Source organism: Pelophylax lessonae (genome assembly GCF_965119305.1).
Source record: "Pelophylax lessonae genome assembly, chromosome: 7".
NCBI classification, from domain to species: domain Eukaryota; kingdom Metazoa; phylum Chordata; class Amphibia; order Anura; family Ranidae; genus Pelophylax; species Pelophylax lessonae.
In genome coordinates, this window is record NC_138774.1 from 175645072 (window position 1) to 175669955 (window position 24884).

At 45.6% G+C, this 24884-nt stretch overlaps 1 protein-coding gene across 1 annotated transcript in view; it reads right to left on the bottom strand.

Annotated features, from left to right (window-relative positions):
- Nucleotides 1-24884, bottom strand: part of LOC309559885 (carboxyl-terminal PDZ ligand of neuronal nitric oxide synthase protein-like) — a 217694-nt gene that overhangs the window by 4994 nt on the left and 187816 nt on the right. The window contains exons 9-10 of the mRNA XM_082263318.1: nt 16987-17152; nt 3703-4000 (exon numbers count right to left, since the gene is read on the bottom strand). Coding sequence (XP_082119444.1) covers nt 3703-4000; nt 16987-17152 — 464 coding nt within the window. The remainder of the gene's footprint in view (nt 1-3702; nt 4001-16986; nt 17153-24884) is intronic.

The following is a 24884-nucleotide window of genomic DNA, read 5'->3' on the forward strand; positions in this document are numbered from 1 at the left end:
AGCTACATCACCAGCCTAGTCTCAAAATACCAACCTAATCGCTCTCTTCGTTCCTCTCAAAACCTCCTGCTCTCTAGCCCCCTCATCACCTCCTCCCATGCCCGCCTCCAGGACTTTTCCAGAGCCTCTCCAATCCTATGGAACTCCTTACCCTTATCTGTGCAATTATCTCCCACTCTATTAGCTTTTAGGCGATCTCTGAAAGGCGATCTCTCTCTCCTTTTCAAAGAAGCCTATCCTACCAGCCCCTAATAAAATGTACCTCCATTTTCTCCATCAACCCATCCCCCACGGTTATTGCCTTTTGTTTCACTTTACCCTCCCTTCTAGATTGTAAGCTCTAACGAGCAGGGCCCTCTAGTTCCTCCTGTATTGAACTGTATTGTAACTGTATTGTCTTCCCTCAAATTGTAAAGCACTGCGCAAACTGCTGGCGCTATATAATAATAATAATATCCTGTATAATAATAATAATAATAATGATGTGTGTGTGTGTGTGTGTGTGTGTTTGCTGTTAACCGTACATTGTATACCCCTCTATGTTGTGGTCTTTAAGGTGCCCATCTAATAGTTTTTTGAAACCATCGATGCTCCCTGCTGATACTACTGCTTGTGGAAGAGAATTCCACATCCTTACTGCTCTCACAGTGAAGAACCCCCTACGTATTTTAAGGTTAAACTGCCTTTCCTCTAGTTTTAGTGGAGTGGCCACGTGTCTTATTGTATTTTCTTTCTCTGAATAGTTTGTTCCTTATGCTAGGGTCGCCAGACCTCTCTACTTGGGCAAGGGAAAAGATCAGTTGCAAATCCTCTTCCCACTTACATATAAAAGGTGGGATAAATCCGGCCAGGGGCGCCACTAAACGCATAAAAGGTGGGACAAATTATGACGGGGGTGCCACTAATAGTTTGAAGATGAGGAACAGAAGCAGTATTCAAAAACAAGTCCTCGAATGGAGTCAGATCGCACAAGACACTGTTTGCTCATCCATGTCTATATGGGCCTTGCTTGTTGAAGGGCCATCCCCAAACTGTTCCCACAAAGTTGGGAGCACGAAATTGTCCAAATGTCTTGGTATGCTAATGCCTTAGGAGTTCCCTTCACTGGAACTAAGGGGCCAAGCCCAAACCCTGAAACACAACCACACAACATAATCCCCCCTCCACCAAATGATTTGGACCAGTGCACAAAGCAAGGTCCATAAAGACATAGATGAGTGACTTTGAGGTGGAGTAACTTGATTGGCCTAACCTCAACACAATTTCGAATGGAGACTGCGAGCCAGGCCTTGTTGTCCAACATCAGTGCCTGGCCTTACAAATGCGCTTCTGGAAGAATGGTCAAACATTCCCATAGATACACTCCTAAACCTTGTGGACAGCCTTCCCAGAAGAGTTGAATCTGCTATAGATGCAAAGGGTGGGCAAACTCAATATTGAACCCTACAGACTAAGACTGGGATGCCATTAATGTTCATGTGCGTGTAAAGGCAGACGTCCCAATACTTTTGACAATATAGTGTATAGTTCTAAAAGTACTATTGACATGAAATTTTCCACCACATACATACAAAGAAACTAAAACAAATAAGCTCAGAAATTAAGTTATGTGTAATAAAATGGAATGACACAGGGAAAAAAAGTATTGAACACATGAAGAATGGGAGGTGAAAAAAGGCATGAAAAGCCAAGACACCAGCTGAAATCTATCGCGTTATTGTTGCAAAACATTCTGATTGGTTACATTTCTGAATGGTCCTGTGAGCACTGTTGGGGCCATAATGCAGAAGTGGAAAGAACATAATTTCATCATAAACTAACCACGACCAGGTGCTCCTCGCAAGATTTCTGAGGAGTGAAAATAATTATGAGAAGAGTTGTCCAAGACCAAGGACCACTTGTGGAAAGCTTCAGAAAGACCTGGAATAAGCAGGTACAATTGTTTAAAAAAAAAAAAAAAAAACAAGAAGTAATGCACTCAACCGCCAAGGCCTGTATAAACGATCACCATGCAAGACTCCATTGCTGAAGAAAAAGCATGTTGAAGCTCATTGAAAGTTTTCTCCACAACATTTAGACAAGCCTGTGAAATACTGGGAGTTTATAGTCTGGTCAGATGAGACCAAAATTTAACTCTTTGGATGCCATAATACACACCATGTTTGGAGGTCAAATGGCACTGAACATCATCCCAAAAACACCATAGCAACAGTGAACTTTGGAGGTGGGAACATCATGGTGTGGGGCTGTTTTCTCAGCATACGGTACTGGCAAACTTCATGTCATTGAAGGAAGGATGAATGGAAAAATGTACCAATAAATTCTTGATAAAAATCTGCTGCAATCTACCAGGATGACGAAGATAAAACAAGGGTGGACATTTCAGCAAGGCAATGATCCCAAACACAAAGCCAAGGAAGCTCTAAATTGGTTTCAAAGAAAGAAAAAAAAAAAAAATGCTGTTAGAATGGCCCAACCAATCACCTAATTTGAATCCAATAAAAAATCTATGGAAAGAACTAAAGATCAGAGTTCACAGAAAAGGCCCATGGAACCTTCAAGATTTGAGGACTGTGTGGAAGAATGGCCCAAAATCACACCTATGACAGCTTGCGGCTTCACAGCCGGGTGTGCATCGCGCATGAGTGATTCGTGCTGCCCGTCGTGAATGGCCAGGCAATCTTCTGGTACCGCTGACGTGTCCCAGAAGATTGCAGGGAGGAAGGGGGAGAGGAGAACATCCGCTTGAGTCGCCTAGGCATGGGTACCTGTCAAACCTAGGTACCCGCTCCCATCCAAGAAAAATTACACGCCAAATGTGGCATGTCATTGGGTCAGGAGTATTTAAAGCAGAAGTTCCACTTTTGGGTTGAACTCCGCTTTAAATACATTTCAGTTTGTGTGTTCAATACTTTTTCCTTGTGTCATTTCATTTAATTACACATAACCTCATTTCTGAACTTATTTGTTTTGGTTTCTTTGCATGTATGTATTGCATGGGTTGTTTTACAGACATGTGGTGAAAATTTCATTTTAAAAGCACCTTTAGAAATATATTTACCTAGAAAAATGGTGTAGTGTTCAATACCTATTTTACCCGCTGTATAAATAATATTATTTATTTATTTTTTAAGTTTAAGGTCATGTGCCCGTGTTCTTTATCTTGCTTCATATTAAAAGAATGCCTTCCTGAACCTTATTCACACCCTTAATGTATTTAAAGGCTTCAATCATGTCTCCGCTTTCTCTTCTTTCTATCAGACTGAACATATTAGGCTCCAGAAGTCTCGCTTCTGGATAGGTTTCATCCTTTAGACCTGTTTATGTTCATATGGACATAAGCTTTGTTCGCAAACGTATGTCTATGTGGACATAAACGGTATAGTATCCTTCTATTTTTTGTACAATGAGAAATGTTCTGGGTTTGTTGTTGACCGGTTCTGAACTGAGCTCCCTTCCCCACAGTAGAAAATTGAGTAAATGATACAAAAATAGTTATATGCACAGTGCAGTAACCCTCAGCAACCAAATCATTTTAAGACGAATTATGACTGGTTATCGGCTAATGCAATTTAGCACATCATTCCTTTTTGTTATTAAACAAAAGCCTACAGTTTCTCTAAGCTGATTGGAAGCTGCTGTGATGATATCACACAGAGTACATTAAACTGTAGTGCACAACTGGTGCTCATTTTCACTTACTTGTCTTCTTCAGTTTGGTTTGCAGTAACGTCAGTGACCTCTGACCCCTCCACCTTTCTACTGACCACCTCCTTCTCATCGGTGCTCCTTGTGGGGGCATTTTCTTTCTCCAGATTGATCAGATTGAGGTAAGAATCACCCATGTTGTTTACATTAATGGCATACGTAGTGGCAGAGTTGTTTTGCAAAGGCGCTGGTGTGGAGGTGGCAGGAAGGTTTATTTCCAGGCTGTATAGGTTCTTGAGGTTCAGTGAAAGTGACTGGGCAATGGCCAAATTATGTAATGAGTAATTATTGCCTATGAAAAACAGAAAATTAAACAATATAAACAAGATAAATTCCAAGATATTTTAAGAAGCTCACAAACTCAGGAACCAGACGATGGGACTGCTGGCTTCGGACAACATCCTAACAGCTGTCTTCTACTGTCTGTATGCCTTATACTAACATTTCTCTTTTGCCAACATCCACATGGCCCTATACTTTAGACTGAAAGCACTTGTGGACAGGTCCCAACTTTGTTTTATCTTTACTATTTTGCAACTGTAAAGTTCTAAGGAATGTGTTGTTACCATATAGTATATATATATATATATTTGTGAATTTATTAAAAGAGAGAAAATAATATTTTGAAAGAATTACATATATGTGACACACGGGACAGAGTGCAAACACCCAGCAAACACTGCAACAATGCTAAACCACTTAGTTCACCCTAATCTGAGGAGTCTATAACCCACTGCATCCACATTTCTGAGACAGCCTCATGGAGGGGATGGGTGATGTGCTTCTGGAATCTGTGGGGTAGATTTACTAAAACTGATGAACACAGAATCTGGTGCAGCTGTGCATAGAAATCAGCATCTAGTTTTATTGTCAAAGCTTAATTGAGCAAGCTGAAGTTAGAAGCTGATTGATTGCTATGCACAGCTTCACCAGATTCTGTGTGCACCAGTTTTAGTAAATTGTCCCCAGTGCGTTCTGTTATCAATCTGATTTAGTTTTCCAAGGCAGATGTGATTGTTAGCTGTGAGGAACATTTTAGAATGGACAATTCAATACATAAAATAACCTGCAGTGGCATTGTCTAGGAATTCTCATGCATTACAAGCCAGGGTTCCCAGATCAGCAGATCACAGATATAAAGCAATGTGGTGATTGGTGCAGTAACACTGTGACTGGATGTAATTGGTTGGGCCAAACCCCTTATGTGCCACTCAAGGTGTAATTTTCAAGATTCGGTGGAGTGCACCTTTAAATACACGCCTAAAAATGCACGTTTGCTTTAATCCCAGTACAATTTTAAGTATGATGTGTCACTTTTATTATACCTGAAGTCACCAGAGTCAATTATACAGGTGCATCTCAAAACATAGTATCAAAAAGTTATTTCAGTAATTCAATTCAAAAAGTGAAACTCATATTTTATATATATGCGTTACACACAGAGTGAAATATTTTAAGCATTTCTTTCTTTTATTTTGAGGATTTTGGCTTCCAGCTAGTGAAAACCCGAAATTCAGTATCTCAGAAAATGTTAATATTACATTAAAATTGCATTTTTGACTTACCATAAAATCCATTTCTCCAATGTACATTGACGGACACAGCTCCTGGTATTCATAACCATTGGGTTATATTGCCCCCTACAGGAGTAGGACACTAGGCAGAAAATAATTCTGGCTACAGCCATGGGTAGTCCCAGGGGGTATATTCCCTCTCTCTGCTATAGCCAGTTAGTTTTGTTACCAGCAGTGTCAGGAGAATTAAACTCCACAGAGGGGTGGGTGCTGTGTCCCTCAATGAACATCAGAGAAATTCATTTTACAGTAAGTCAAAATCCCATTTTCTCTTTCGTTCATTGACAGACACAGCTGCTGATATTCATAACCAATGGGACGTCCCAAAGCAGTGTTAAACATGAGGGGTGGGAACAACAAAAAATTTCCCACGGCTAAACATTAGCCAAGCAGGCAACAGGAGCTCAACCAAACAACTTGGGCCCACCTAAAAAAAAACACCCTCAAAGAGGATCAGGTCCTCTTAAACAGCAACCTGCAAAAGCTTGCGGCCAAAAGAAGCATCCGCAGATGCCAACACATCCACGTTATAAAACTTTGTAAAAGTGTGCACCGTCGACCAGGTGGCCACCTTTCAAACCAGCGTCACTGACCCCTGGTGATGGAAAGCCCAGGAGGCACTACCACTGTGTGTCTTATCCATCTGGAAATGGTTACAGAGGAAGCAGATAATCCTTTTTGAGGTTCATCCGTGAGCACAAAGAGAGAGTCTGACTTCCTGAAAGACTCCATAGCTGCCAGTTACACCCCAATTGCCGGACCACATCAAAGGCATGCAAGGCAATTTCCTTCAGATGTTTAGGTCTGGGACACAGGGAAGGCAACACAATGTCTTAATTTAAATGAAAATCAGAGACAACCTTCGGAAGGAACGACAGACAGGGGCGAAGAACCACCTTATCACTGAATCACCAGGTAAGGTGAACCACAGGATAACGCCGCCAGTTCCGACACCCTGCGCACAGAGGTGATAGCCACTAAAGAAAGCCACCTTCTGAAACAACGTAAGCAGGGGAATCTCCCAAATATTTTCGAAGGGAGGCTTCTGTAGAGCTGAAAGCACCAAATTAATATCCCAAGGCGACAACGGAGCCTGCACTGGAGGAACCAAATGTCAGACACCCTGAAGATAGGTACACACCAGGGAGTGTGTGGCCAAAGGTTGTTGGAAGAAGACCACCAAAGCTGACCCCTGGCCCTGGATTGTACTCAAGGCCAATTTATTTTCAAGCCCCCGTTGAAGGAAGGGCAAGATCTGAGCCATCGAGAAGGAGTGAGGAAGAACTCTAAGAGACTCACAACTTGCAATGTACAGTACGTCTTCCACGTACGATGGTAGATCTTCCTAGAGTTAGATTTCCTAGTTCCAACAGAGTAGGAATCACCGACTCAGATAAACCCCTATCCTTCAGCACCTGGCATTCAACAGCCAAGTTGTCAAAGTCAGCGAATGTAAAGCAGGATGAAAGATCAGTCCTTGGGACAGCAGATCCTCCCTGAGAGGAAGCTGTCAAGGAGTGTCGGCGACCAGCTGCACCAGATCGGCATACCAAGCCCGGATCTGATTGTCCAGAGACTGCGGAGTCTTGTCCCATTTGGTCAGAATTTCCCTTTGCAGGGACCTCGTATGGAACTGTGCAAACGGAACAGCCACAAAAGGTAGACACAATCAGGCTCAACACCTGCATACAAGTCCAAAGGGATGACCATTTGTTGTACAGCAGGAGGCGAATTGCAGCCTGCAATTTCTGGAGCTTGTCCAGAGGAAGGAGCACTCTGGCTAAGACAGAGTCCAAAGTCAGGCCCAGATAGTCCTGTTTTGTGGATGGAACCAGAGCAGAGCAGACTTTTGAAAACTCCACAAGTTTAGCACCTTGAGGTCCAGGATTCAAAGCACTTTGCCTTCCTTTCTGGGAACTGTGAACAGGTTTGAGTAAAAACCCTGAAAACCTTCCGAGGTCGGAGCCGGGACAATCACCCTTGAAGGAACAGGTCTTGTACCACCCCAAACAGGCCCTGTAAGCGGTCTGGGGACAGGCGCAAGCTGGAAGGAAAAAACCTTGCCGAGGGACAAGAGCGAAACTCGGTCTTGTAGCCGTACCGAATGACTTTGTGGCCCCTTTTGTCTTGCACCTGGGTAGTCCACGAGTCCGGAAACCAGTGAAGACGTTCCCCCACCCCCGATACGGGTGAGGGCGCACCTTCATGCAGAAGGAGCCTTGTCCCCAGCTCTGAAGAAGCCCGATCTTGGCTTGCCAGACCAGTTTCGTTTGGATCCTGCAGAAGAGGCCCTGAAAGGCTTTGAGCCCTTGTCGGTCAACCCTGAAGGACGAAAAATGTCATCCAGGGTAGCTCCAAACAGGCGATCTCCTTGAAACGGAAGATCAGTTAAGGCCTTATTTGAAGTCTGATCCGCAGACCAGCACTTGAGCCAACGAAAAAAAAAACACAGAGGGACCACTGCCAAACCAGAGGCGAGCCATCAGGGGAGCCGCATCAAAGAGGCATAACAGATAAACTGCAGCCCCTGGACCAGCTGGTCCTCCAGCTCGGCAAAGGCAGGGGGGAGCTACTCCCCCTCCAGGTCACAGTGTGGGAGCTTAGCCCACTCGGTCAGAGTTTGCGACACTAGGGCAATGGGGAATACCATTTTCATTGCCAAACCAGTGTACCTAGTGGAGGCCACAGCCTCTGCCTTCTGGTCAGCTGAATCCCTAAAGGCCGGGGACTTTTCAACCAGAATCATGGTTGCCTTGTATAATCTGGAAACCGGGAGGCCCACCACCAGTGGCACAGTCCACTTCTTAAGAAGGGATTCCTCATAGGGGTAACGCCTAGTAAAGCGCTTAGGGACCCCACGGGGACGCTTTGGTTGTCCTCACTCTTAAGCAACAATACTGTCAAATTAGGCAGGGAAAGGAAACACCTTTGCCGCTTTTGGTGGCTAATGAGTGCCAAAGGACACCTGCGCCTCAGTCGCAGCTTTAGCTGCGTCCTCCATCTTCAGGGTCTCATGCACAGATACAATCCGTGCATCCACCGTGCATGGTTGCAGACGTGGAGGAATCATCCTCACTAGCAGAGAATTCCAGGCACGTGCTTGCAGACCCAGCAGGGTGACCCACGTCCGCGGCGGCCGAATCAGATTTAGATCTGATGAGACAGATGAGGAAGGGGAAGGCGGGGGGGGGGGGCTTTTTGCAAGCCCGTTGCCCACAAGCCACCTCCACCCGGGACACAAGAGACTCCAGGACCGCCGTCAATGCATGGATGGATGGTTGGGACCTGGAGGGCCCCGCAGCCTCAGAGAGGGGATCGGGTGGGGAAATGTGCTCCAAAGACTCCATGAGTAACCAGGGGGACCCCACAAATAGTGTAAAACACTGCTAAGGGACAACCCCCACCGCACTGGCAGCACCACTTGGTCGCCAGGCACAAAGCACCATGCGATCCTCAGCAGAGAGGGAGAGGACCTCCCAATCTCACCACCCACAGAACCAGGCACCTGTAGCCACCAGGAGAATCTGCACTACATGTGCAGCGATCAAGAAGTAAAATGATTCAGGAGTCAGCACCAGGAGTTGAGGAGGGGCTCCCACCGCCAAAATCGCTGCTCACAAGGCTCCACTGTCATGGCTGCCGCTATTTTCAATGGAAAACAACAAGAAAATGGCCACCGGAATACACAAACATGGCCACTTTGTATATAAATACACAGGCTACAACAAAATTGCAGCCCCGCGTGGCACTACAAGGCTTACAGGGACCCAGGCAGGAGCCCCCACTGGGAACACCCCCCCCCTTCGCACAATCGATTGTCCGGCGGTGCATCCCCCCCCCCCGGCCCCCATCGCCAGCTAGCACCCTGCCCACATCCCAGGAAAGTGGCCAGACCACCCAAATAGCCCCAGTGTGGAGGGGGGGGCAGGATGAGGTACTTGGTGGGGGGGTGCCTGCGGCAAGCAGGGGAACCCGGGGGTCCGACCGTCCCAAGGAGGGGCCCACGTCTACTCCAAAACCCTTCGGAGGGGGGACAGCTACATACTATACCAGAAACAAGGCGGGAACCGCTCCAGACAGAACCCCTCTCCATCTAAATGGGGGGCTGTCAGTGTTATATTCTCTGTGGTGTGAGAGACACAAGACTCTGGTCTGGAATGTTTATTCAGTACTCACTGTACACTCCAACATGCATCTCAGGACAGGCATATATCTCTTGTAAATCCAAAAATAGTATATATTTCTAAAACTGGGTACAACACAAAATCCTAGTTGACTCTTGATAAAGTCACGTGTTTTAGTGACGCAACGCGTCGGGAGGAGCCGGGTGACAACACTTCCGGTCTACGGCTGAGACCGGAAGTATCGGAGCTATACCGAATCGGTGGCTGCTGAACTTGTTTTATTCTAACTGTAAGTCTACTTGTTTGTTCTTAAATAAATACTTTGATATACTTCACTAGGAGTACCCCTTCATTTTTCTGAGTGTACTGGAGGAGTATTAAGAATATTTGGAGGATTAATGCCCGCTAACAAACGAGGGCGGACAACATCTATTAAGACACAAAGGACATCCCAGAGATCCCAATAGAAGCCCCCACTTGTGGAGGAGGATTAGATATCCCAGTCCAGTGATTGTCATCACTACACGCTTTTAAAGGTGTTTTTGGAGGTGAGCGGCCATTGCACCTGTTAGAGGATATAGCTCACTGTATGGTGACACGTTTTAGGAGTTCCAAGAAAGTCACTCGATTACTGTGAAGAGTCACGAAAGTCACCTTTATTTTGAAGCAAATTTTGCACATTCCTGCACATGACATTTCATCTTTTTTCTTCAACACAATACACCCATTGGAGCGTGTATCACACTTTAACTAGATTGTGTGCCATACCCAGTTTTAGGAATATATACTATTTTTGGATTTATATGATTATTTAGTGAAATAAGCACCAATTCACCCCCCCACCCCTTTTTCTTTTATTTCTGTGAGTAAGTGGTGACACTACAGAATTGGCTATCTGTTTCAGAATTTTGGTTGAAATCTACAGATTAATCCCCACCCCTATTCTTATACCCCAGTGGTAGCGCATTGGCCTCTTCGTTCCTTTACATATATCTCTTGTGCTTCTATTACATGTGCTCTGAGATGGCTGCTCTACCCCTTGACCCTTGTCATCACTCCTGGGTGGAGCCAGCCCTAAAGTGACAGTACATGTGGAACCCTTCAGGTATAACACCTTCCGTCCATCCCTAAAAAAACACACAACAAAAAAACGCAAACAGGCACAAAACAGTAACTAATAATTGTCCAATAACAGTCCTCCAACACAGGAGATTCACATGGCTTCTCCAGCGCCCAGATGTGAGAACAAACTTCCAGGGAAGCTACAGGGATAAAATGGCATCAGATCACTTTCGGCGGGCCCGCCGAAAGTCTCGTAACCGCTCTTGCAGATGAAACCGGTCAGGAGGGTGACAGTGTCGTTGAGGACAGGCACCCAGCGACTTGGGACTTGAAGAAACAGGGCTGGCCGCAATGGGCACCGGCGGAGCCCAGAAGGGATCCACTAGCTCAGAGGGTGAACAGACCTCTGGACCAAGGCTGGAGGGCTCTGTTGGAGCTGAGTTCAAAAGTTCAGAGTCCCCTCAATCATCAGTCTTAGTGCATCCTGATCCACTAGGTGCAGACCCTTGAGACACTGGTGGTTCAGCCGATGTCAGGGATTCTGGCAGCTGAGAACAAGGACGCAGTTGGTCAGCATGTCGTCTGCAAATGGAACCATCTTCCAGGCAGACCCTATACATTTTGGTTCCCAAAGTCTTTGCAATGATAGCAGGAAGCCAACGAGTGTTGAAAACCCCATAAGATGGGGCCCATACCTTTTGTTGGGCTGTGAACCGGGGGACCTCGTCGTGTTTGACCATCTTGTCTTGGGACTGCAGTACATGTTCCTGGACCGTTTGAGGGCGGAGCATGTCCAAAACAGTCCATGGCTGCCGACCCAAAAGGAGTTCAGCTTCAACTCCTGCTCGTAGTGCGAAAGGTACTGTCCGAGCTTTGAAGAACTTAGGCTGAGCATTGGGTTTCAGCCTGAGTCTGAAACAGTCATGCTTTATTTTCCCCAACTGGTTATCGAAGACCTTTGGGAACCGCTGCTTCAGGGACACCACCCATCCCTCAGTATCTCCTAAGGGAATTGTAACGGTGTTACAGGGGTTTATGGCAATGTCTGGCATACCAAAGTGAGAAATCCAGTCTCTCCTAAAGAGAGGGGGTCCCCCATGTTCTAGGATATACAATGGCAGTCTCTTCGTCTGACCCTTGTAGAATACCTGTATTTTCACGTAACCCAGTGGGTGGAGTATCTGCTTTGAGTATGTCTGCAGTTTGATTGGTGTTGGACGGACAGTTGTTCGGATCTGAAGTTGTCTCCATTGTTTCTGGGTGATAACTGAAACTGCAGCTCCTGTGTCTACATCCATCTTGAGTTTTTTTCCTTCAACGGTTACCTCTACAGTCATTGCAGAGGGTGCTGAATGCATATGATGTATGTCTAGTCTGTGGAGCACTTCCTCATCCTCTGATTCAGATGATGATGAATATCTTCCCACCATATATGTCTTTGTCTTGGGGTTCAGAGGTTGTTTATCTCGCACCTTCGTACTACGGCACAGTTGTTTAAGATGGCCTGCCTTACCACAATTATGACAGGTCTGATCCTTAAACCAGCAGACTTTGTGATCATGGTTTGTGTTGCCACAACAGCAGCAATTTGTCTCCCCGATTGGTGAGGGTCTATATTTCCAGTTTGCTGCAGTTGGCTTGACTGCGGTTCTGAAAACTTCCTCTTTAACCGCTTACCTTCTGCACTGGGGGTTCAATTCCTCTGTATTTTTCACAGCCATTTCCATCACTAAAGCTATCTCAATTGCCTTTGTAAGGGTAAGGTCTTTCTCTGTTAACAGTCTATTTTGGCTCGACTCACTATTCAGTCCCATAACAAACTTATCCCTCAGTGCAGTAGGTAAGTACTCCCCAAAAGAACAGGTCAAGGCTAGTCTACGAAGGGCGAGCACATAAGCCCTAATTTCTTCACCCGGCTGCTGCTGCTGCTGATAGAACGGAATCTTTCTGCAATCTCTAGTGGTTTAGGCTGGAAGTGATCCTCTAACAGTGTCAGGAGCTCTGCCAATGTCTTAGTGGTTGGTGCTAGGACATATGACACTCTGAGGGATCTCCTTTTCCCTTTAAAACCAGCAACTGTCAGAAATACTGCTACTTGCCTGTCACCTGGGATGGCATTTGCACTGAAATACTGCTCCAGTCTCTCAACCCAGGAACTCCAGGATGTCTGTTCTCCATCAAATTCACTTAATGTCCCGATCAATTTTTCCTGCTGGGCTCTGTGAGCGTTTTTATCCAGGTGACAATCCACAATGTCTTTGTCTCTCTCTCAGACTGATTGTAACTTTGTGAATCCCATCCTCGTCGCCACTGTTATATTCTCTGTGGTGTGAGAGACACAAGATTCTGGTCTAGAACAATGGATGTTTATTCAGTACTCACAGTACACTCCAACATGCATCTCAGGACAGGCATATATCTCTTGTGCTTCTATTACATGTGCTCTGAGATGGCTGCTCTACCCCTTGACCCTTGTCATCACTCCTGGGTGGAGCCAGCCTTAAAGTGACAGTACATGTGGAACCCTTCAGGTACAACAGTCAGCCAGGAGGAACGCTGTGACTCGGGCCGAAACCCGGTCGTATGCGACCTCGCGAGGCGCTTCACTCGCTGGCCAGCCCCCATCCAATGGGGCTATGTCATGGCCAACCTAGTGCGAAGCTGAGGTCTGCGCGCACTTGCTGGCCAGACTGGGGTGACCACTGAATCTAGATTATCCAGCCCATTGCCCAGTCCAGCAGTTGATTGTAGATATCACAGGAAAAAATCCAGAAGAAAAAAATCTATCTGGAATTTTTTTGCCAGGATCAAAGATCCCAGCAAGGAAAAAGGTTATGAATATCAGGAACTGTGTCTGTCAGAGAATGAAAAAGAAAAAGGGTTTTTAATACAGAAATGTTGGCTTACTGAAAGGTATGTCCATGTACAGTATAGTATTTACTCAATCACTGGCCGGGGCTTCTTTTGCATGAATTACTGCATTCTTGGTGCATGGCATGGAGGCAATCCACCTGTAGCACTGCTGAGGTGTTTTAGAAGCCCAGGTTGCTTTGATAGCAGCCTTCAGCTCATCTGCATTATTGGGTCTGGGGTCTCTCATCTTCTTCTTGACTATACCCCACAGATTCTCTATGGGGTTTGGGTCAGGCAAGTTTGCTGGCCAATCAAGCACAATGAAACCATGTTCATTAAACCAGGTATTCATACATTTGGCAGTGTGGGCAGGTGCAAAGTCCTGCTGGAAAATTAAATCAGCATCTCCATAAAGCTGGTCAGCAGAGGGAAGCATTAGGTGCTCTATAATTTCCTGGTAGAGGGCTGCGCTGATTTTGGACTTGACAAGACACAGTGGACCAACACCAGCAGATGACATGGCTCCCCAAATCATCACTGATTGTGGAAACTTCACACTGGACCTCATGCAACTTGGATTCTGTGCCTCTCCCCTCTTCCTCCAGACTCTAGGACTGTGGTTTCCAATGCAAAATTTACTTTCACCTGAAAAGATGACTTGGACCACTGAGCAACAGTCCAGTCCATTTTCTCCTTAGCCCAGGTAAGACGCTTCGGACACTGTCTCTGGTTCAGAAAAGGCTTGACACAAGGAATGCAACAGTTGTAGCCCATGTCCTGGATACGTCTGTGTGGTGGCCAAATTCTTGAATGGCCCTTGCTTCACAATCATCTCAAGGATACGGCTATCTGTTGCTTGTACACCTTTTCCTAACACACTTTTTTCTTCCACCCAACTTTCCATTAATATGCTTGCGTACAGCACTCTGTGAACAGCCAGCTTTTTTAGCAATGACCTTTTGTGACTTACCCTCCTTGTGGAGAGTGTAAATGACTGTCATCTGGACAGCTGTCAAGTCAGCAGTCTTCCCCATGATTGTGTAACCTACTGAACCTGACTGGGAGACCATTTACAGGCTCATGAAACCTTTACAGGTGTTTTGAGGTAATTAACTGATTAGAGTTTGAAACCATGAGTCTACAATATTGAACTTTTTCACAATATTAAAATTTTCTGAGATACTGAAATCTGGGTTTTCACTAGCTGTAAGCCATAAATATCAAAATTAAAGAAAAAAATGCTTGAAATATATCACTCCGTGTGTAATGAATCTATGTACATAATATAAGAGTTTCACTTTTTGAATCAAATTATTGAAAAAAAAAATGTACTTTTTTATGATATTCTATTTTTTGAGATGCACCTGTACAGCTTCCAGGCCAATGACATTCCAGAAATAGGAGCTTAATACTGGACACACTGAACTAGTGCAGAAAATTACACACAGTTACAGAATGTATTTAAAAGAGATTTTCTAAGTTCAACTTTCTGTTTTTTCTCTTTGGAAGTGTCAGGTTTGGGGCATCAGATAAGCGCAACCCTGCCTGGCTACATGACCATATCCATTATTCGCAGGGCCAAGACAGGGGGGTGGGCAGAAGGGTAATGTGCCCTTGGCATAGTGGCGCTATGCAGAGAGGGGGCACTGAGAACAGATGAGTGCTCTGCTCTTCTGCTCTCTAGCCACCTGAATGACAAGAGCTACATTGCCATCTCACTCCTGTCAATCAGAATTGAGCACACTGCAGGGCTGCAATAGCTGCTGGAGGGAGCATTCTGCTCTTTCCTCCAGCAGCAGTGTAATATGTAATGTGGGCAGGAGAAAAGGCAGGACCGCACCGTGCTGAGAACACAGACACCTCCTTCTCAGCCTCCCACCAGCAGCTGCGATAGAAGTTGGTTGCTAGGACAGCCCTGGGGTCCTAACAACCAAACCACATGCTTGCACCAGCTCCCCCCCCCTCCAGCATTCAGTGGAAAAGGAGGGAACTTCTTCCACCAGACCTGCAGCTAGTGCCCAGCCTCCCAGCTTTCATGTCTAGCTGTGGGCTGAACTGAACTGAAAATATAAGGGAATGGACTCTTACGCAAGGTAGGTAAGCAAACTATAAAGATTTACTGTTGGGGAGATGACTCTGGGGACCCTGATGTAAGCATCGGGACCCCAATGTAAAGGTGGGGACCTTGATGTCAGATGGGGGTGACTGTGGGGACCCTGATGTCAGGGGGTTGGGGGTGACTCTGGGGACCCTCCTGTAAGGGGGGCAGGGGGTAGGGAGGGACTCTGGGGACCCTGATGTAAGGGGGAGGGAGTGACTCTGGGGACCCTGATTTAAGGGGGTGGTTCTGGGGACCCTGGGAACCCTGATGAAAGGGAAGGGGGGGGATGTAGGGACTCTGGGGATACTGATGTAAGGGGGAGAATCTGAGGACCCCGATGTTGGGTGTGGAGACTCTGGGGACCCTGATGTTAGGAGAGGGTCTCTGGGGACCCAGATGAAAGGGGGGAGTGGGGACTATGGAGACCCTGATATAGGTGGGGGGAGGTGACTCTGGGGACTCTGATGCAAGGGGTTCACTCTGGGAACCCTGAAGTTGGGGAAAGTGGGTACACTGAGGACCCTGATGTTGGGGAGCCTGACGTAAGGGGGGGCTCTGGGGACCCTGGCATAAGGGGGGAGGCTCTGGGGACCCTGATATTAGATAAAGAGGACTCTGATTTGGAAGTGGGACTATAAGGACCAGATGTAAGAGGGATGCCTGCTAGGGATTTATGATGTAAAGCAGGGTATCTAATGTGAACAGGGGAGCTCGTCCTGACTGCTATATTCCAAAGGTTGCTTTGTATGCTACTTGCCCCTGTCCACTGCACACTATACATTACGTTGTACATTACATAGTCCAGATCAAGGTGTTCATTGCCCCAGCAGTTAATGGTTTTAATGAAGTTCTCTTTTAATGCAGTATCAAACAGACAAAGTGATCAGTTTTGTGTGCAGAAAAGCATATGTGATGTAAACATTTAATTTTCCTTCATTCTGAGGTTTATGTGTATAAGTGAGACTGTCACTTGTGACAAAGTAAATTTGAATATTTTGTGGGTACAAGAACAGTGCTATATTTTTGTTATATAATTTTTTTTATGGTTTTCAAATACAGAAAAAGAGAAACAAAAAAAAAAAACACTTTTTCAGACACGTGAGGTCAGTATAAGTGCTCATTACAGCGTCTGTAAGAGTCGGACTGTGGTATATGTGTGCAGTGTATACAGCGACTGGGCACAGAATCTGTTTAATCACCCTTCTTTAAGTTGGCAAGCAGTACCACCCACCGAACGCAACTCAACTTAACGTGGCTGCTCTGCAACAGTGTGCAAGGCACACAGTTTAAGTGGTGGAGTGGGCTTTTAGGGGTTAATACAGACAGTGAGCAGGTGTCACAAAGCCTCCCCACTGCCTGTCAAATGCACACTGAAATGCAATATACTATGGATCATTCTTCAGAGCGATAACGACAGTGTAAACTAGCCCTCAGAGTCACCCAGCTCCCCTTGGGTTGCAATTTGGCATCTTTGCCCTGAGCACTGGAGGACCTTGTCCAGCCACTGATCATTCGATGTATAAATCCCTCCTCTTGTCTAACATTACAATCTGCTGACCCTTACCAGAAAACTTTAGGCCGGATCTCATTTCCAGCTCCTTCAGTTGTTTTACCAACAGCGAGATGTGCTGTAACAAGTCACGGTTGGTCAGTAGTAGCTGGCGAACTCGGGCCTGAGATTCAATGCGTGCAACTGTCTCTGCTGCAAGCTGGTCCTTCAGGAGCTGCACCTGAAATTAACAAAGAGAACTATGAACAATTTCAATCTAGAAGGTCTGACAAGAAAGAGGGGAGAAGAATGGTGGAAGATCCCACAAAACATAATATACAGTATCTCACAAAAGTAAGTACACCCCTTACATTTTTGTGAATATTTTATTATATCTTTTCATGTGACAACACTGAAGAAATTATACTTTGCTACAATGTAAAGTAGTGAGTGTACAGCTTGTATAACAGTGTAAATTTGCAGTCCCCTCAAAATAACTCAACACACAGCCATTAATGTCTAAACCGCTGGCAACAAAAGTGAGTACACCCCTTAGTTTAAAATGTCCAAATTGGGCCCAATTAGCCATTTTCCCTCCCTGGTGTCATGGGACTCATTAGTGTTACAAGGTCTCAGGTGTGAATGGGGAGCAGGTGTGTTAAATTTGGTGTTATCGCTCTCACTCTCTCATACTGGTCACTGGAAGTTCAACATGGCACCTCAGGGAAAATAACTCTCTGAGGATCTGAAAAAAAAAGAACTGTTGCTCTACATAAAGATGGCCTAGGCTATAAGAAGGTTACCAAGATGTTGAAACTGAGCTTCAGCATGGTGGCCAAGCCCATACAGTGGTTTAACAGGACAGGTTCCACTCAGAACAAGCCTCGTCATGGTCGACCAAAGGTGTTAAGTGCATGTGCTAAGTGTCATATCCAGAGTTTGTCTTTGGGAAATAGACGTATAAGTGCTGCCAGCATTGGTGCAGAGGTTAAAGGGCTGGGGGGGTCAGCCTGTCAGTGCTAAGACCATACGCCGCACACTGCATCAATGTGGTCTGCATGGCTGTTGTCCCAGAAGGAAGCCTCTTCTAAAGATGATGCACAAGAAAGCCAGCAAACAGTTTGCTGAAGACAAGCAGACTAAGGACATGAATTGCTGGAACCATGTCCTGTGGTCTGATGAGACCAAAATAAACTTATTTGGTTCAGATGCTGTCAAGTGTGTGTGTGGCAGGAACCAGGTGAGGAGTACAAAGACAAGTGTGACTTGCCTACAATAAAGCATGGTGGTGGGAGTGTCATGGTCTGGGGCTGCATAAGTGCTGCCAGCACTAGGGAGCTACAGTTCATTGAGGGAGCCATGAATGCCAACATGTACTTTGACATACTGAAGCAGAGCATGATCCTCCCTTTGGAGACTGGGCTGCAGGGCAGTATTCCAACATGATAACAACCCCAAACACAGCTTCAAGACGACCACTGCCTTGCTATAGAAGCTGGGAGTAAAGGTGATGGACTGGCCAAGCATGTCTCCAGACCTAAACCCTATTGAGCATCTGTCATCCTAAAACGGAAGGAGGAGTGAAAGGTCTCTAACAGCCACCAGCTCCATGAAGTCATCATGGAGGAGTGAAAGAAGACTCCAGTGGCAACCTGTGAAGCTCTGGTAAACTCCATGCCCAAGAGGGTTAAGGCAGTGCTGAAAAATAATGGTGGCCACACAAAATATTGACACTTTGGGCCCAATTTTGATATTATCACTTAGGGGTGTACTCACTTTTGTTGCCAGGGGTTTAGACATTAATGGCTGTGTGTTGAGTTATTTTGAGGGGACAGCAAATTTACACTGATATATGAGCTGTACACTCACTACTTTACATTGTAGTAAAGTGTAATTTTAGTGTTGTCATATGATAAGATATAATAAAATATTTACAAAAATGTGAGGGGTGTATTCACTTTTGAGATACTGTAGGTGTTTACAGTTCACACCATTCTGGAACTCCCAAGTCTTGGCTTTCCACAAATTTTATTTACTTTAATTCTATTTCTCACCACACAACTTTTTAAATGTACAGCCCTAATCACTTCAACTAGAGCCGGCAGAAACATAAGAATCTTGTTGGAAATATTAATTTAGGCTTCAAGAATTTTAGTGCTGAAATATTCTATGAGAGACATCACTGAATGACAAGGCAGCGATCTCCTTGAGACCAGAGAGACTACAGGGAGAGGACTCATGCTGTGACGGGAAAGTGTCTCTGGGTGGTCACGAGGACTGGCCATACATTATATAATATTCTATTAGATTTGCCAAAACCTTAGAATATCAGGTCAACCAAAACACTTTCTATTTACATGCAATCAGGAAGGCCCTTGCACTACATAGTTGAAGGTAAAAGAAAATTGGCCAGCCTAAGGCCCTGATTGTTTTAAAGAAACATGTTAAAAGAATACCTCAGCTGCAAATGCAGTACTCTGCTTCTAAAAATGCTAACTGCCTGTCTGTCACTGATTTAAAGCATATGATACTTGTAATGATGTCGAAGAAAAGGCAGATAATTAATTCTCTCTTCATACTAAATTTTACTACTTGCATGTTTGTCCCATGTCACCTAACTGCCTGGCTGGCTAGAGAATTAGCATCTTCAAGAGATCAGCAATGTCTGCCCCTGTACTTTTCTCAGTACAAGGCTTCTAAGGTCCCAATCACATCAGGCAGCAAAAACAGGAGGTTCTGGCATGTTTATTTTATTTTATTTTTTACGTCGCTCCAGCTGTATGTCAAAAACCAGGCAATGCATCCTACTGGACAAGAGGGACCTGTCCAGCTGGTCAAAAACCGCATTTACCTGGCTGGGACAGGTGAGCATTATTAAGATGAATGTTCCTCCACGGGTGCTTTTTTACCTACAGATGTTACCAGTACCCCTACCCGCATCTTTTTTCAACAATAGCTAGTCTGCTATCCAAATTCCTCTGGAATGCTAGGAGACCCCGAATAGCGATGCGGGTACCTAAGCGCTCAAAGAGGGCGGGGGGCTTGGGCATACCGGGCGTCAAGAGATACTACAGGGCCATTGCCCTCCAGAGGATTTTAAATTGGCACTTCCACACCAAGTCCAAATTGTAGGTATCCCTGGAAAAATGGATGGCAGGTAGAAATTTAGCTTATGCACCATGGTTACCGAAGGAACATAGTTACATAGTTACATAGTAGGTGAGGTTGAATAAAGACAATAGTCCATCCAGTTCAACCTATGTAGGTGTGTGTGGCCGTAATCATATCTCATACCCCTGAATGTTCTTCTCCTTGAGATGTACATCTAAGAGTCTTTTGAAAGCCACCATACTTCCCGCAGAAACCACCTCTTGTGGTAGAGAATTCCACAATCTTGTAGCCCTAACAGTAAAGAACCCCCCACGTTGCCTGAAGTTAAAACGCTTCTCCTCTAATCGCATTGTATGCACTCGAGTCCTCATGCAATCCTCTCGACTGAAAAGCTTTTTTTCTATGCTGAGATCACCATTGAGATATCTATAAAATTGCTATCATGTCCCCTCTCAGGCGTCTCTTCTCTAGGGAGAATAAATCAAGCGATTGCAGAAGATCTTCATAATTAAGGTCCTCCAATCCCCTAATTAGTTTAGTTGCCCTTCTCTGGACTCTCTCCAGCTCCAACACATCCCTTGAGGACTGGTGACCAGAACTGGACAGAATACTCCAGATGTGGTCGGACCAGAGTTTTATAAAGTGGAAGGATTATAGTCTTATTCTGGAATACATCCCTTTCTTTATGCATGCTAATATTCTGCCGGCTTTGTCAGCTGCCGTTTGATATTGCATGCTATTGCCTAGTCTATCCTCTACCAAGACTCCCAGATCTTTCTCCATTTTTGATTCCCCCCAAAGGTTCCCCCTCCTAAAGTGTATTGTGCTTTTATGTTTTTAGTACCCAAGTGCAAAACCTTACACTTCTCCACATTAAACCTCATTTGCCATGTCATTGCCCACTCTGCTATTTTGTCCAGGTCATTCTGTAGGATATCTGCTTCATGCTCTGCAGTTATTGCCCTGCCCAATTTTGTGTCATCTGTAAAAACTGATATAGAACTACTGATCACATCCTTAATGCTGTTTATGAATAAATTGAACAAGGTTGGTCCCAGGACTGAGCCTTGGGGGACCCCACTTACCACCTCAGACCAGTCTGAGTATGCGCTGTTTTTTACCACCCTTTGGACACGCCCTTTTAGCCAGTTCCGTATCCAAGAGCAAACCCTGCGGTCGATGCCTGTATCCAAGAGCAAACCCTGCGGTCGATGCCTGCAGACCTTATTTTATAAATGAACATAGGGGACTTTCAGACACTACTTCAGCACTAAGGTCCCAGGCCCTTAAAGTTTGGGATAGGATCAATGGTTTATATTCTTTGACCCCCCCCCCCCCCCCCCCCGATGTCCCCCTTGGCACCACTTAGCTCCCCCATTGACTTTTGGCGACATACGCAGCTCCGACATTTTTTCGCCACACAGTGCCGCACTATCAGAGACATCTCCACACTTAAACCCTTTGAGCTCCTCTTCATTGCTGATGAACCAGTCCCTCACATAATCTCAGAATTATACCAACTGCTGAGTTCCACTATGCCTAACACCAAACCTATTTATATTCGCAAGTGGGAGAAGGATCTTGGGATGGAGTTCTCTGGAGGCAAAGCTGTCTCACCTATACCAGCTCACACATTCTAGCTCCGTTGAGACTAGAACGCAAGAAACTAATTACAAGATTTTGACTCGCTGGTTTCGAGTGCCTGTGGCCTTTTCTCTTTTTTCCCCCCTACCCCCTTTTATATTATTACAAAACTGTTCTGATAAAAACTGTTGTTATTGCCTTATATTGCTTAACTAGATAAAGATATATAAAAAAAAAAAAGAAAAAAAAAAAACAGGCAATGGCCCTACAGATAGCCCCATACACATTGTTGCGGCCAAAAAAAACTAGGGCTTGTCACATCTGGCAGGTGATACCACCTGCCCCTATGCTCTATAAAGGTGAATGGGAATGCCCTGCAACTGCAATCAATGTAAGTAGTTGCGGCCTGGTGAAGAGGAATTTCAGTGTGAATTTCCTCCTAAGACGAGCTTTCAGAAGGCGACACATTCCCTCCCAATCATATGCTAACTGTGGGCCAGTCACTGCTGACAACACAATCCACTATGGAGCGCGAGTCGCAAGCTAGGCCCATGTGAAATAGGCCTAACTGGTGCCTGGGTGGTAATTTGGTAAACGTGGCAAACTGTGGGGATCCCCCACAACTCCCAGCATGGATCCGTAGCTCCCATATTAGTTGGCATGAAGGGGGAAACAAGTGGGTTTTACATTGTAATTTAGGGGAATGACAATAAACACAAAGTCCCTGTACACAGACTGCAAAGCAGCACAATATATAATATGTAATCACTGGCTTGGCAAAATTGACACAGGATAAGGGAAGACAATGTCCCTCCCCATTATTTCCACTGGTGCTATCAGAGGAGACAGAGACATGTACAGCACCAGGTCAAACCTGCCTGCCGTGAGGGATTCTAAAGATTTGTGCTGTTTAATTATTCATTTCTGGCTCTGACCCATCTAAGACAGAACCTTCTCCTCCCTATTTTTGTCTCACCCAATACAACCAATTCTGTATACAGATATTCTGAACACTGCAGTAGAAGCAGAACGTCAGCAGGGGGAGACAGTGTTCACAAACTGATCAATGTCATGCAGAACAGCTATGAGACATACATACTGTATATATAATATACTACATGCTGGAGATCCATGTGACCTGCCATTAGGAGAGCTGCCAAACTCCAATCCTCTATGATGGCAGTGACTGCAACACCAAGGGAAATATACCTTCAGGACAGGTAAATAAGCAAATTTATTGAACTGGCAACTCATATTAGCAAGCAAAAAAATAGGATTTTTGACTTACTGTAAAATCCATTTCTTTGATGTTCACTTTCAGACACAGCTCCTGATATTCATAACCATTGGGTTATACTGCTGCCTACAGGAGTAGGACACTAGGCAGAAAATAATTCTGGCTACACTTATGGGTATGCTACCTCCTTCTGCTGTAGCCACTCAGTTTTGTTACAAGCAGTGTCAGGAGAATTAAACTCCACAGAGGGGTGGGTGCGGTGTCTGTCAATGAACATCAGAGAAATTGATTTTACGGTAAGTCAAAAATCCCATTTTCTTTTTCGTTCATTGATGGACACAGCTCCTGATATTTATATCCATTGCAAAGTCCAAAATCAGTGTTAAACATGAGGGGTGGGAACAACAAAAAAAATTCCCAAGGCTAAATATTAGTCAACCAGGCAACAGGAGACCACCTGAAAAAAACAACACACCCTCAAAGAGGATCAGGTCCCCTTAAACAGCAGCCTGCAAAACCTTGCTGCCAATAGAAGCATCTGCAGATGCCAACAAATCCAGTTTGTAAAAGTGTGTACTGTCGACCAGGTGGCCACCTTGCAAACTTGCGTCACTGACGCCTCATGACAGAAAGCCTAGGAGGCACTAAGCACCCTAGTAGAGTGTGCCTTGACAGGGAAAGGAGGAACCGGACGCCTGATGGAATAGGCCTGAACTGCCGTCTGTCTGATCCATCTGGAAATGGTCGCAGAGGAAGCCGACAACCCTTTTCGAGGTTCATCCGTGAGCACAAAGAGAGAGTCTGACTTCCTGAAAGACTCCGTAGCTGCCAGGTACACCCCAATAGCCCAGACCACATCCAAGGCATGCAAGGCATTTCCTTCGGATGTTTAGGTCTTGGACACAGGGAAGGCAACAGAATGTCTTCATTCAAATGAAAATCAGAGACAACCTTTGGACAGAACAACAGACAGGGGCGAAGAACCACCTTATCCCTGTGAATTACCAGGTACGGTGAATGATGGATAACGCCACCAGCTCCGACACCCTGCGCGCAGAGGTGATAGCCACTAAAAAGGCCACCTTCAGGGACAGCGTAAGCAGGGGAATCTCCCGATTATTTTCAAAGGGAGGCTTCACTAGAGCTGAAAGCACCAAATTAAGATCCCAAGGCAACAACGGAGCCCGCACTGGAGGAACCAAAAGTACGCACCATGGAGTGTGTGGCCAAAGGTCATTGGAAGAAGACCACCAAAGCCGACACCTGGCCCTTGATGGTACTCAAGGCCAATTTCTGTTCTTCCGTTGAAGGAAGGTCAAGACCTGAGCCACGAGAAGGAGCAAGGAAGAACTCCAAGGGAGACTCACAACACGCAATGTACGTCTTCCACGTACGATAATAGATCTTACTAGAGGTAGATTGCTTAGCTTTTAACAGTGTAGGAATCAATGACTCAGATAAACCCCTATCCTTCAGCACCTGGCATTCAACAGCCAAGCCGTCAAAGCCAGCGACTGTAAAGCAGGATGGAAGATCAGTCCTTGGGACAGCAGATCCTCCCTAAGAGGAAGTTGCAAAGGAACGTTGCCGACCAGCCGCACCAGATTGGCATACCAAGCCCGGCAAGGGCAGTCTGGAGCCACTAAGATGACCGGAATCCCTTCTGCCTCGATCCTGTGTCGAAGTCTTGGCAGAAGCTTGAGAGGAGAGAAGGCATAAATCAGACAATACTGACCCCACGGGGCCACCAGCGCGTTTGTAGCGTCCGCCAGAGGATCCCTTGACCAAGCCAAAAACCTCTGCACCTTTCTGTTGAGCCGAGATGCCAACAGATCCACCTCTGGGGTGCCCCACCAGAGACACAGCTGATGAAACACCTCCAGATGAATGGACCACTCCCCATGGTCCAACACCTGCCGGTAATTTGCCTGACAATTTTCCATCCGGGAATGTGTACAGTGGAGAGGGCTGGAAAAAACTGTTCTGCTCACCTTAGAATGCCGGTTACTTCCAGAGCCACCAGGACACTTCTTGTGCCCCC